General features: G+C 38.1%; 1 protein-coding gene across 6 annotated transcripts in view; it reads right to left on the bottom strand.

Annotated features, from left to right (window-relative positions):
• Positions 1–12,520, bottom strand: part of SETDB1 (SET domain bifurcated histone lysine methyltransferase 1) — a 32,928-nt gene that overhangs the window by 16,831 nt on the left and 3,577 nt on the right. For 5 of the 6 annotated variants that reach the window (XM_032302664.1, XM_032302663.1, XM_032302666.1 and 2 more), the window contains exons 4-5: positions 1,727–1,761; positions 595–694 (exon numbers count right to left, since the gene is read on the bottom strand). In XM_032302664.1, coding sequence (XP_032158555.1) covers positions 595–694; positions 1,727–1,761 — 135 coding nt within the window. Of the gene's footprint in view, positions 1–594; positions 695–1,726; positions 1,762–12,375; positions 12,429–12,520 lie in introns of all 6 variants that reach the window. The other variant, XM_032302667.1, reaches the window with a different exon arrangement.

Here is a 12,520-nt window from a genome sequence, read left to right as displayed (position 1 = left end):
TAACAATATTAATTACACTCATTAACTGCTAAGTAGTATTTATAAAACAATTTTCCATTGGAGAGCTATCAACAGCCCTATTGGACAAAGTTTCCCTTAGATCTCTTTTTAAGATCTTGAGTTGCGGGAGGCCTGGGTGGCTCAACTGGTTAAATGCCTGCCTTCGGTTTAGGTCATGATCCCATGGTCCTCAGACTGAGTCCTGCATCAGGCTCCTTGCTCAGTGGTGAGCCTGCTTCTTCCTTTCTCTCTGCCTGCCACTCCCCCTTCTTGTGCATGTGCACTCTCTCTCTGGCAAATAAATAAAATCTTAAAAAAAAAAAAGAGAGTTTGAGTTCCTCTCTTCTAAATGCCATCTAGAAGTGGTCATGAGTACAGAGCTAAGAAGATATTTGGATAAAGCCACCACACATTAGAAAATCAGCAGACAAGACTTAAGCAAGACAAGGAAAACCTGTGGTGTTTAAAGAACCCAACACAGGTGCAAGAGAATTCTAATGCTAAAACAGAGCCAGTTACCCATGAAATCTCTGTAGGAATTCACTTCCCATCTCCACCCCCACTCTCTATGCTGAGATAACTCCAGACCCTAACCTTTATGTAGATCCTGGGAACTGCTCTTCTTGTTGACAGCATCCATGAACTTCTGGACATCCTGAGCGGACTTTCTTAAGGCAGCCATAGCTTCACGGAGCTGTAAGAAAGGTGATGAGGGAAACAAGGTTTAAAATAGCATGGCTTAGCCCTGAGAGTAAGAACTCGTCTTTCAAAATTCTTTTTCTCCCCCCAAAGATTTTATTTGACAGAGAGAGAGGAAGACAGAGCACACAAGCAGGGGGAGCAAGAGAGGGAGAAGTAAGATCCCTGCCAAGCAGGGCGCCTGATGTGGGCCTTGATCCCAGGACCCTCGTTATCGCAACCTAAGCCGAAGGCAGATGCTTAACCAACTGAGCCATCCAGGCACCCCAGAACTTTGTCTTTCAAAAAACCGAATAGAATGAGTTACGGTTGAGAAGGTATGGTTACTTTACTAGGCAAAATTGCCCTTATAAATCTGGTTCAGAAATCAGCTTTAGAAACCTTCCTTGATTAATCTCACCTAGTGGACTGCTGCTAAATTCTACATTTATATAGCACTTAGTGCATGCATCTCTAAGGAACCTCTGCTGCATCCTCAGAACACCTATTAGGAGACTGGAACCCACAGGGCTGATTTTTTTTTTTTTTTAAATAAAGATTTTATTTATTTATTTGACAGAGAGAGATCACAAGTAGGCAGAGAGGCAGGCAGAGAGAGAGAGAGGAGGAAACAGGCTCCCTGCTGAGCAGAGAGCCTGATGTGGGACTCTATCCCAGGACCCTGAGATCATGACCCGAGCCGAAGGCAGCGGCTTAACCCACTGAGCCACCCAGGCGCCCAGGGCTGATTATCGTGATGGCTGAAGTGACCGAATGATCAGGCCAGAAGTTTCTCCCATCTTCATATTCTTTTTTTGTTTTTAAAGATTTTATTTATTTATTTCATAGACAGCAATCACAAGTAGGCAGAGAAAGAGGGGAAAGGAGGTTCCCTGCTAAGCAGAGAGCCCAAAGCCGGTCTCTATCCTAGGACCCTGGGATCATGACCTGAGCCAAAGCCAGAGAGGCTTTAACACACTGAGCCACCTAGGCGCCCCAACATCTTCATATTCTTATCTTTCAGTTTACCTTCCCCATCCCAACTCACCTTCTGGTCTTTGGGAGTTCTGCTCCCAGCATCACCTATGGATGAGAGAAGCTCTAATGAGTGTAAGATCCTTACACATAAGAATTTCCAAGAAATCAATAACTAAGCTACTTTTTTTTTTCATTGAGACATTCTATTTCCATGTATTATATTACATTGTATTGTATTATATATTACATTGTATACATGTATTATATTATAAACTACTTAAAAATATTATCATGGAACTATTACTAATAACTATTGACAACCACATGTAAATATGTATGTAAAAGTACTAAACAGTCCAGAAGCGGATGAGAGGGAGAATGCTCCCTGCTCAGCATGGGACTTGATCCAAGGACCCCAGGATCATGATCTGAGCTGAAGTCAGACACTTAACTGACTGAGCCACCCAAGCACCCTGTATATTTAAGTTTTTATAACAACAATTTGCCTAGAGACTATCTGAATGATTTGAAAAATGTGGTCAGTGAATGAACCAAAAATGTTTATTCTTGAGTAGCGCTGTCCAACAGAACTTCCTGTTGTGATAGATATGCTCATCAATACTTGTTAGTCTCTCTTTTTGATTACAGCCATCCTAATTAATATAAAGTGATTCTGATTTGCATTTCCTTAATGACTAATGATGTCAAGCATTTTTTCCATATACTTAGTGGCATTTACATATCTTTTTTTTTTTTTTAAGATTTTATTTATTTATTCGACAGAGAGAGACACAGTGAAAGAGGGAGAAACAACCTTCCCACCAAGCAGGGAGCCTGATGCGGGGCGGGGTCCGGGGATCATGACCACAGCAGAAGGCAGATGCTTAATGACTGAGCCACCCAGGTGCCCCTGAAAGTGCCTTTTAAAAAGTAAAAATATTCATGTGGTAAAAAACTAAAACATTATAAAAGGACACAAAATAAAACAGACCTCCCTCATATTCCTGCTTCTAGTTACTCTCCTTAGAAACAACCAATATATCAGTTTCTTCTGCAGCCAGATATTCTGTAAATGTACGTATGTACTCTTTCCCCTCTCCATCCTTTTACTCATATTCTTTTTTTTTTTTAAAAGATTTTATTTATTTATTTGACAGAGAGAGATCAGAAGCAGGCAGAGAGGCAGGCAGAGAGAGAGAGGGAAGCAGGCTCCCTGCTGAGCAGAGAGCCCGATACGGGACTCGATCCCAAGACCCTGGGATCATGACCTGAGCCGAAGGCAGCGGCTTAACCCACTGAGCCACCCAGGCGCCCCCCTTTTACTCATATTCAACATGCAGTTTTAATGTTGCTTTTTATCCCAGTATTCCCTCTCAGTATCTATAAATCTTTCTTTTCCCTCAATTTTTTTTATTGTGGTAAAATACACATAACATAAAATAGATCTCCTTAACCTTTTTTTGTTAGAGAGGTATGTACAAAGTTTATTAAAAATTTACATGGTAGGTTCAGCCAGATTTTGCATATTTAAGAAAAGTTAGAAAAACTGAGAAAATTGAATATTAAAGTTTTTACTAGAGACTGATTTATAAACATATAATTTGAGATTTTTAAAGTGAGAGAAACACCATATACAGATTAAGGATATAACACCTTTGGGTCTTTTATACTTACCATCATTCAGATCACCAGCTCTTCTGATAAAGAACTGGACATCATAACCTCAAATTACCTCATACACTTAAAATGTAATTAGCATTTTATTTGGTTTGTTCATTATGTAGAAGAATAGTTACATGTTTTAATTCACTTTTATATCTGAGGGCCCATTTCCCTAATCTTTCCAAAGACTATTAAAAGGAAGATCGTGTTGACTACCAACTTAATTTTACATATAGGTTAGCTGAGATCTTTTGAGACATCAGGACAAATTTTTGCCCTTGACTCTAAATTACTAATTTTTAAATACTCCTTTTTCTTTATTATTTTTTTAGGAAGGTCTACACACAACATGGGGCTCAAACTCACAACCATGAGATTGAGTCACATGTTCTACTGACTGAACCAGCCGAGCGCCCTTTAATTACTAATTTTTAAAAAAATTTTTAATAAACATATAATGTATTATTAGCCCCAGGGGTACAGGTCTGTGAATCGCCAGGTTTGCATACTTCACAGCACTCACCCTAGCACATACCCTCCCCAATGTCCATAACCCCACCACCCTCTCCCGATCCCCCTCCCCCTAGCAACCCTCAGTTTGTTTTGTGAGATTAAGAGTCTCTTATGGTTTGTCTCCCTCCTGATCGCTTCTTGTTTTATTTATTCTTTTCCTACCCCCCAAGCCCCCCACGTTGCATCTCCACTTCCTCATATCAGGGAGATCATATGATAGTTGTCTTTCTCCAACTGACATATTTCGCTAAGCATAATACCCTCTATTCCATCCATGTCATCGCAAATGGCAAGATTCCATTTCTTTTGATGGCTGCATAGTCCTTAACCATTTTTAAGCTAATAGTTCATAGTATTAAGTATATTGATATCATTGTGTAAGCAACAACTTTACTGAAAAACGTTAAGGCCTAAATGAATTGTTTTTGTGTCGAAGCATTAAATAGTATGAAATTATTAGCTATCCCTATATTGTTCTTTTAATATTATCAATAGTTTTTTGGGGGAGAGGTGAGTGAGGAACATGACAGGCTGATTCTCAAAAATATATAAAAGCATGACAGGTAAAAAGAGCCAAGACATTCATGAAGAAAACCAAAGTGAGGTTACTGGAGTTAACAGATGTAGAAACTTGCAAAGCTCAGTTATACACAATATAGAATTAAGAAAAAATGACAGAGCAATGAAACATAATAGAAAGTCCAGAAATAAACCCAAAATACATGGAAATAATTTATGACAAGCAGATATTTCAGTAAGAAGGGGCTCATTTCAGTAAGTGGCACTGGAACATTAATAACCACACACACACAAAATTCAGATCTTTACCTCAAATATTACATAAAAAATAAACTTCAGTTGGATTAAAGGCAGAACTATGAAACTTTCAAAGGCAACATAAGAAATGTTTATAATAAAGCATCAGAGCAGAAGGGCTATAAAAACCAATCACCATAAAAGGAATTGCTAAAATTATAACTTCTGTTTATCAACGAAGAACATGAAAAGTAAAGATAAACCATAAGCTGGGAACGGTATTTCCAACTCGTAACTACAAAGGATTAGTATTTGTTACGTATAAAGACTTCCTATGAATCAAGAAAAAGACAAATGATCATTGAGCAAACAAATAAGAAATATGAACAGATTTCAAAGAAAAACTACAAGGGGCACAAGGGGCACCTGGATGGCTCCCCTCTCCCTCTGCCTGCTGCTCCCCTTGCTGGTGCGTGCTCTAATAAATAAATAAAACCTTTAAAAAATAAAATAAAATTTTTTAAAAGATTATTTATTTATTTGACAGAGAGAGACCACAAGTAGGCAAAGAGGAAGGCAGAGAGAGGGGGGGAAGCAGGCTCCCTGCTGAGCAGAGAGCCCGATGTGGGGCTTGATCCCAGTCAGGACCCTGAGATCATGACCTGAGCTGAAGGCAGAGGCTTTAACCCACTGAGCCACCCAGGTGGCCCTAAAAAATAAAATAAAATTTAAAAACCGCAATACCAAGTGTTGTCAAGGATGTGGAGCACAGGACACATTATTCCATGGGCAGTTACAAACATAAAATGGTACAATTGCTTTGGAAAGCTATTCATTATTTATCCAGTAATATTAGAATTTCCGTATCCTAAAAACTAGCAACTCCTCTCTTAGAAGTATATATATCCTAAAAATTTAGTAAGACTGCCAAAATAGAAAGATTCTTTCACATCATAAGACACTTTTTTTTAATTTTTTTATTTTTAAGATTTTATTTATTCATTTGACAGAGAGAGACACAGCGAGAGAAGGAACACAAGCAGGGGGAGTGGGAGAGGGAGAAGCAGGCTTCCCGCCAAGCAGGAAGCCCAATGTGGAGCTCCATCCCAGGACCCTGGCATCATGATCCGAGCCAAAGGCAGATGCTTAATGACTGGCCACTCAGGCACCCCACCACAAGACACTCTTGACAGAGAACAAACCAAGGGCTGATGGAGGGACATGGGTAGGGGATGGGCTAGATGGGTGATGGGTATTAAAGAAGGCACCTGTGGGGCGCCTGGGTGGCTCAGTGGGTTAAGCCACTGCCTTCGGCTCGGGTCATGATCTCAGGGTCCTGGGATTGAGTCCCACGTCGGGCGCTCTGCTCGGCAGGGAGCCTGCTTCCTCCTCTCTCTCTCTCTGCCTGCCTCTATGCCTACTTGTGATCTTTCTCTGTCAAATAAATGAATAAAATCTTTAAAAAAAAAAATAAAATAAAGGCGGCACCTGTGATGAGCACTGGGTGTTGTAAGTGATGAAGCACTGAATTCTACTCCAGAAATCAGTACTGCACCATCTGTTAACTAAAAATAATTTAAATTAAAAAATAATAAATAAATTAATAGAAAATGGATCGGGAGTTATGTGTAAGAATATTTAGAGCATTATTTGAAATGAAAACAAATGAAATGTCAACTGGCAGGAGAATAGATATATTGTGTCATATTCATAAGATGGAATAGTATACTGTAGTAGTTATTGAACTAAGCATCACACATTGGCATGATGTTAAAGAAATTATTGAAAAATGCATATACTAAGAATCCATTTATACAGTTAAAAAACAGGCAAAACTGTAGCACTGGTAATAGTCATATGAAAAGAATGATTCCCCTACGCAGAAAACAAGTTTAAAACCAGAAAAAGTTGTTAAAAACAATCAATTCAGGGCACTGGAAACTGACCAAAAACAAACAACAAATTGCTAAGTATTTGTTCTTGAAAAACTGCTAAAATTCTGGCAAGGAAGGTTAAGCTTGTGGACCTCTTGCCTGGGGCAGCTCCCATCCCTACCTATTCCACCTCTAGCTGGGTGAGTGGAAACTACAGCTTTATCACTGAGGCGCTAGCCTGACAAGGAGCAGCGCTGTTACTCTGAGGTTGCAGATCTTTAGTGTGAGCCGCAAACCAGTTATAAGTCCAACAAGGAGATCCTGAAAATGAGAGAGCCATGGACAGGCTTAAATAAATTCTCTATACATTCTTGAGTAACTATTAAACTATCCACATGCAGAGAAGACCCAGGAGAGTCAATGGAGACTTGAGAACTAGAAGTACTCTGAATGCATTCCCCACACCTCTGAAAAACTTACTGGCTGGCGCAACTGGGTGGCTCAGTTGGTAGAGTGAGCAACTCGATCTCGGAGTCGTAAGTTCGAGCCCCACAATGTACGTAGGGATTACTTAAAAATAAAATCTAAAGAATACATATATATATTTCAAAGAAATAATGACTGAAATACTTCTAAATTTGATGAAAAACTTCAACCGACAGTCCAAATTCAGTGACTCTCAAGTAGGACAAATATAGAGAGAACTGCACATAGACACATCCTACTAAAATCAAAAGAGACAATCTTAAAAGCAGTTAAGACAAAAATGACTCATATCCAGGATACAAACATTTTCATCTGACTTTCCATCAGAAATCATGGAGACCAGAAGACACTGGAATGGCATATTTGAAGTGTCAAAAGAAAACAGTCAATCAAGAATTCTATATCCCATGGGATGCCAGGGTGGCTTAGTTGGTTGGGCGTCTGCCTTCAGGTCAGGTCACGATCCCAGGGTCCTGGGATCAAGGCCCACATTGGGCTCCTTGCTCCGTAGGGAGCCTACTTCTCCCTCTCCGTCTGCCTCCTCCTGCTTGTGTTCCCTCTGTCAAGTAAATAATAAAATCTTGAAGGAAAAAAAAATAAGAATTCTATATTCCAAGGGTGCCTGGATGGCACAGTCAGTTAAGTGTCCGACTCTTAGTTTTGGCTCAAGTCATGATCACAAGGTTGTGAGATCAAGCTGTGCGTCAGGCTCTATACTCGATGCAGAGTCTGCTTGAGATACTCTCCTTCCTCCTCTGCCCCCCAACTTGTCCATGTGCTCACTCATGCTGGCTCTCTCCCCCCAACTCTAAAAGTAAATATAAATATAAATAAATCTTTAAAAAAATTCTGTATTTCAGGTAAACAAAGGCAGAGAATCCACTTTTAGGAGAACTACAAGAAATATTAAAGGAACGCTTTCTGGCTGAAAAAAGAGGACAATGGATAAGACTCAGATCCTTAGCAGTGATGAAGAGCAGTGGAAATGTAAACATCTAGGTAAATATGTATTTTTCTCTTTTCTTCCCGTAACTACTTTAAAAATAAGATTGGTCCTTGCAATAATTACAACACTAAACTGCTGGCTTTAAATATATGTAAATGTAATTTATTCGACAACAGTATCTCCCAAGAAGAGAGTGACAATGGAGCTAACCCGGTACAAAGTTGCTATATTTTACCAGAATTTAGTCAGTATTAACTTGTAGTAGATAAGAATCAGATAAATATGCAAGCACTTTCTAAAGATCTAAAAAGAAATAATCAGTGGAATTAAAATGATTTACTGAAATATTTATTTGACACAAAGAAGGCAGTAAAAAAACAGATAAATACAAAAAATATGGGGGGAAGAGCAAAATGATCGATGTAAATCCACCCATATGGATTCACATGAACTATGAATGGACTCAACACTAACTAAAAGCCAAAAACTGTGAGACTGGATTTAAAAAAAACACAAGATCTAACTATATATTGCCTGTAAGAGATACACGAAATTCAAAGACAGAAGCAGATTTTAAGAAATAAGGACAGGAAAAGACACAATATGCAAACAGTAACCATTATAAAAATGATTAATATTTGATAAAACAGAATTCAAGAAAAGGAGTATCATTTGAAACACAGAAATATCTTTTAATAATAAAAAATCAACTATAAATGTACAGACTCCAGAATACAGGAAGCAAAAACTAAACTTAATTGAAAGGACAAATAATTCAACAATTTTAGTTCAAGATTTCAAAACTCCTTTCCAAGTAACTGTTAATACTAGACAGAAAATTAACAATTTCTCAGCCAACGTAACCTAACCAACATTTATAAAATACTCCACCCAACAGCAGTAGAATACAAATTCTTTTTAAGCACATATGGATCATTCTCCAAGATAGACGATACACTAGGCCTATTAAAAAACATTTAAGTAGGGGCGCCTGGGTGACTCAGTGGGTTAAACCGCTGCCTTCAGCTCAGGTCATGATCTCAGGGTCTTGGGACTGAGCCCCGCATCAGGCTCTCTGCTCAGCGGGGAGCTTGCTTCCTTCCTCTCTCTCTGCCTGCCTCTCTGCCTACTTGTGATCTCTCTCTGTCAAATAAATAAAATCTTAAAAAAAAATTTTTAAGTAAATTTAAAAGGATAAAAATAATACAAAGTATATTTTCTGACTACAACGAAATTAAATAAAAAACTCACAGCAGAAACAAATCTGGGAAATCTCCAAATATTTGGAGTAATCAATTGGTCAAAGAAAAATCACAAAAGAAATTAAAAATTATGAGTTAAATGAAAATAGAACACACAGGGGCGCCTGGATGGCTCCGTTGGTTAAGCCGCTGCCTTCGGCTCAGGTCAGGATCCCGGGGTCCTAGGATCGAGCCCCACATCGGGCTCTCTGCTCAATGGGGAGCCAGCTTCCTTCACTCTCTCTGCCTATCTGTGATCTCTCTCTGTCAAATTAATAAATAAAATCTTAAAAAAAAAATAGAACACACAGAAATATATGAGATCCAGTAAAGCAATGATAAAGGGACATTTACAGGTTTAAATGTTTACATTAGCAAGAAAAGAGTTCTAAAATCAAATCAATAATCAATAATCTAAAATTTTAATTTTAAGAAACTAGAAAAAGAAGAAAAAATCAAACCCAAGTACATGGAAGGAATAAAGGTCAGAGTAGAAATCGGTTAATTGAAAGCAGGAAAACAGTAGAGAAAAACAAAATGAACCCAAAAATTGGTTCCTTGAAACAAACACCCAAACAAACAAAAAGATAATCTGTTAGCTAGATTAACAAAGCAAAAAAAAAAAGAGGAGATCCAAATAACCAATATAAAGAATGAAAGAAGAGACATTACTACAGAACATAAAGAAATTCAAAAGAATCCTAAGGGAATACTATGAGCTTTATGGCAATAATCCAGACAACTTAAATGAAATGGAAAAATTTCTATAAAGATACAAATTAACAAAAAGGACTTGAGAAGGAATAGAAAATCCAAATGGACTTTTTAGGTAAAAAACGTAATTAGTAATTAAAAACTTTCCCACAATAAATTCAAAGTGGTATCCTGTAATGGAAAAAGCCCAGAAATCAAAGTCTAGAGATTAGGTAAAAGTAAAGTATCCATATTTGGTTCTTAGTTTTGACCAATATACCAAGGTAACATAAAATACTAATACTAGAAAAAACTGATGAAAAGTATGCAAGAACTCTCTGTATTATCTTTGTAATTTATACAAAAATATAAAACTATTCCAAACTAATAAGCTTATTAAAAAAAAAAGTATCCACAAAGAAAAATCCAGGTTAAGATGGCCTCATTGCTCAATTTATCAAACATTTAAGGAAGAAATAATACTATTTCATACAAACTCAGAGAAGGGAACATTTACCAACTCATCGTTAAGGCCCATAATACTTTAATGCCAAGCAAAAAAAAAACAAAACCAAAAAACCCACATCACAATAAAAGTACAACAGCTCTCATGAACACAGGGTGCAAAAATTCTTAACAAAATGTTAGCAAATCTAATCTAGAAACATATAAAAAAGATTATACACTAAGACAAAGTGGCAGGGGTGGGGTGGGGTGGTTATCCCAGAAATATAAAGCTGGATTAACATCCAAAAAAAGCACTATTGTTATGCTCCTTATTAATAAGAAAAAGTAACAAAACGATGATTTTTAAAAAGATTTTTATTTATTTATTTGACAGAGAGACACAGTGAGAGAGGAAACACAAGCGGGAGAAGTGTGAGAGGGAGAAGCAGGCTTCCCGCTAAGTAGGGAACCCGATGCAGAGCTCAATCCCAGGACCCTTGGATCATGACCCGAGCTGAAGGAGTTGCTTAACGACTGAGCCACCCAGGCACCCTCAATGATTTTTTTTTTTTAAAGATTTTACTTATTTATTTGACAGAGAGAGACCATGAGAGAGGGAATACAAGCAGGGGGAGTGGGAGAGGGAGAAGAAGGCTCCCTGCTGAGCAGGGAGCCAGATGTGGGGCTTGATCCCAGGACCCTGGGACCAGGACCAGAGCCGAAGGCAGATGCTTAACGACTGAGTCACCCAGGTGCCCCCAAAAAACCTGTAAGCTTATCTGAGGATGATACCGAAAAAGTAGCTGACAAAACCTAAAATCCCACTGAGCCATGATAAAAAACTCTCAGCAAACTAGGAACAGAATCACCTTCCTTCAACCCAACAAAGACCCTACAGCTCACATTACAATTAATGCCTAAAGACCAAATGCTTTCCCCCTGAGATCAGGAGCAAAGAAAAGATGTCTGCTCTCAAAACATTTATTCAACATTGTACTGGAGGTTCTAGAGAGTAAAATAAGGCAAGAAAAAGAAATAAAAGACATCTAGATTAGAAAGGAAGAAGTAAAACTGACTTTATTTGCAGACAGCATGAGGTAATATATAGAAAATCCCAAAGGGTCCACAAAAAGCTTCTAGAACTAATAGTAAACTTAATAAGGTCACTGGCTACAAAAGTAATCCACAAAAATCAACTAAATTTTCATATCCTAGCAACAAACTATCCTGAAGGGAAGTTAATAATCTCATTCACGTTAGCATTAAAAATGAAACACTTGAGGTGCCTGGGTGATTCAGTGGGTTAAAGCCTCTGCCTTCAGCTTGGGTCATGATCTCAGGGTCCTGCGATTGAGCCCTGGGCTCTCTGTTCAGCGGGGAGCCTGCCTCCTCCTCTCTCTCTGCCTGCCTCTGTCTACTTGCCATCTCTGTCAAATAAATAAATCTTAAAAAAAAAAAAAAGAAAAGAAAAGAAACACTTACGAGAGATGTACCATATTAATGCATTAGAAGACTGAATATTTGTTGAAAGGTAATACTCCCCAAATTGACCTTTAGATTCAATATAGTTCCTGTTAAAAATCCTAACAGATTTAAAAAACCGTTTTTGATAGATACTGACAAGTTGATTCCAAAATTTATTTGGAAGTTATATGAAATATAAGTAAGTCTGGAGTACTCTCGTTAAGTGATTTTAAACATTTTTTATTTGTTTGACAGACAGAGATCACAAGTAGGCAGAGAGAGAGAGAAGGGGAAGCAGGCTCCCTGCTGAGCAGAGAGCCCGATGTGGGGCTGGATCCCAGGATCATGACCTGAGCTGAAGGCAGAGGCAGAGGCTTTAAACCACTGAGCCACTCAGGCGCCCCTCGTTAAGTGATTTTAAAATGTACCATAAAGTTACAGTAATACAAGCATGTGGTACTGGTATAAAGAGAAATATTCAGATCAATGTGACAAAAAAGAATCCGGAACAGACCCTCATATATACATGGCTGGTTGATTTTTGATCAGAGTACCAAAAGGATAGTCTTTTCAACAAATGGTGGTGGAACAACTGGATAGCCATAAGCAAAATAAACAAACCACACTCAACCCTTACCTTGAGAAGTTTTACTCTTAAAAGACACCATTAAGAATATGAAAAGACCACATCTGAAAGTGTAAAATATACCTAATAAATGAATTATATCTAGACCCTAAGTTCTTTAAGTCAATAATAAAAAGACAGCCCAATTAAAAAAATG

This window comes from Mustela erminea, chromosome 10, assembly GCF_009829155.1.
Source record: "Mustela erminea isolate mMusErm1 chromosome 10, mMusErm1.Pri, whole genome shotgun sequence".
NCBI classification, from domain to species: Eukaryota; Metazoa; Chordata; class Mammalia; order Carnivora; family Mustelidae; genus Mustela; species Mustela erminea.
Note: the sequence above shows the minus strand (reverse complement) of the source record. Positions and strands in the feature narration are given on the sequence as shown.